The following is a 295-nucleotide window of genomic DNA, read 5'->3' as shown; positions in this document are numbered from 1 at the left end:
TGGCAGTGTTTGGCCTGCCTCTCCTCCCTGACATGAAGCAGGACAGGGCGGTGGTGGTAGATCTAGCAGGGGGTGAGATGGCTCTCCCGGGCAAAGGCCACCCCAGGTAGACATGGCCACTACGCATACCCATGGCGGACAACCACAGATGTCTCCATGGAGCTATGGAGGGCCTAGGGCTCCTCATGGCGGCAGGGCACTGCCGTGCCGGGGCGGTCGAGGGACCACGGCGCAAGGTGGCGACGGGGGATCAGTGGGGAGCTGCGGGGGGAAAGGCTCGGCCCCCCAGCAGGGG

General features: G+C 66.8%; 1 protein-coding gene across 1 annotated transcript in view; it reads right to left on the bottom strand.

Moving 5' to 3' along the window:
* The window catches only part of LOC104405380 (chromosome unknown open reading frame, human C11orf97), a gene marked incomplete at its 3' end in the record, with an annotated part of 3262 nt that extends 3129 nt beyond the window's left edge, over positions 1 to 133 (bottom strand). The window contains exon 1 of the mRNA XM_010014072.1: positions 130 to 133. Coding sequence (XP_010012374.1) covers positions 130 to 133 — 4 coding nt within the window. The remainder of the gene's footprint in view (positions 1 to 129) is intronic.
* Positions 134 to 295: the final 162 nt, after the last annotated feature.

This window comes from Nestor notabilis, unplaced genomic scaffold, assembly GCF_000696875.1.
Source record: "Nestor notabilis isolate BGI_N333 unplaced genomic scaffold, ASM69687v1 scaffold32244, whole genome shotgun sequence".
In the NCBI taxonomy this organism is placed as follows: domain Eukaryota; kingdom Metazoa; phylum Chordata; class Aves; order Psittaciformes; family Psittacidae; genus Nestor; species Nestor notabilis.
Note: the sequence above shows the minus strand (reverse complement) of the source record. Positions and strands in the feature narration are given on the sequence as shown.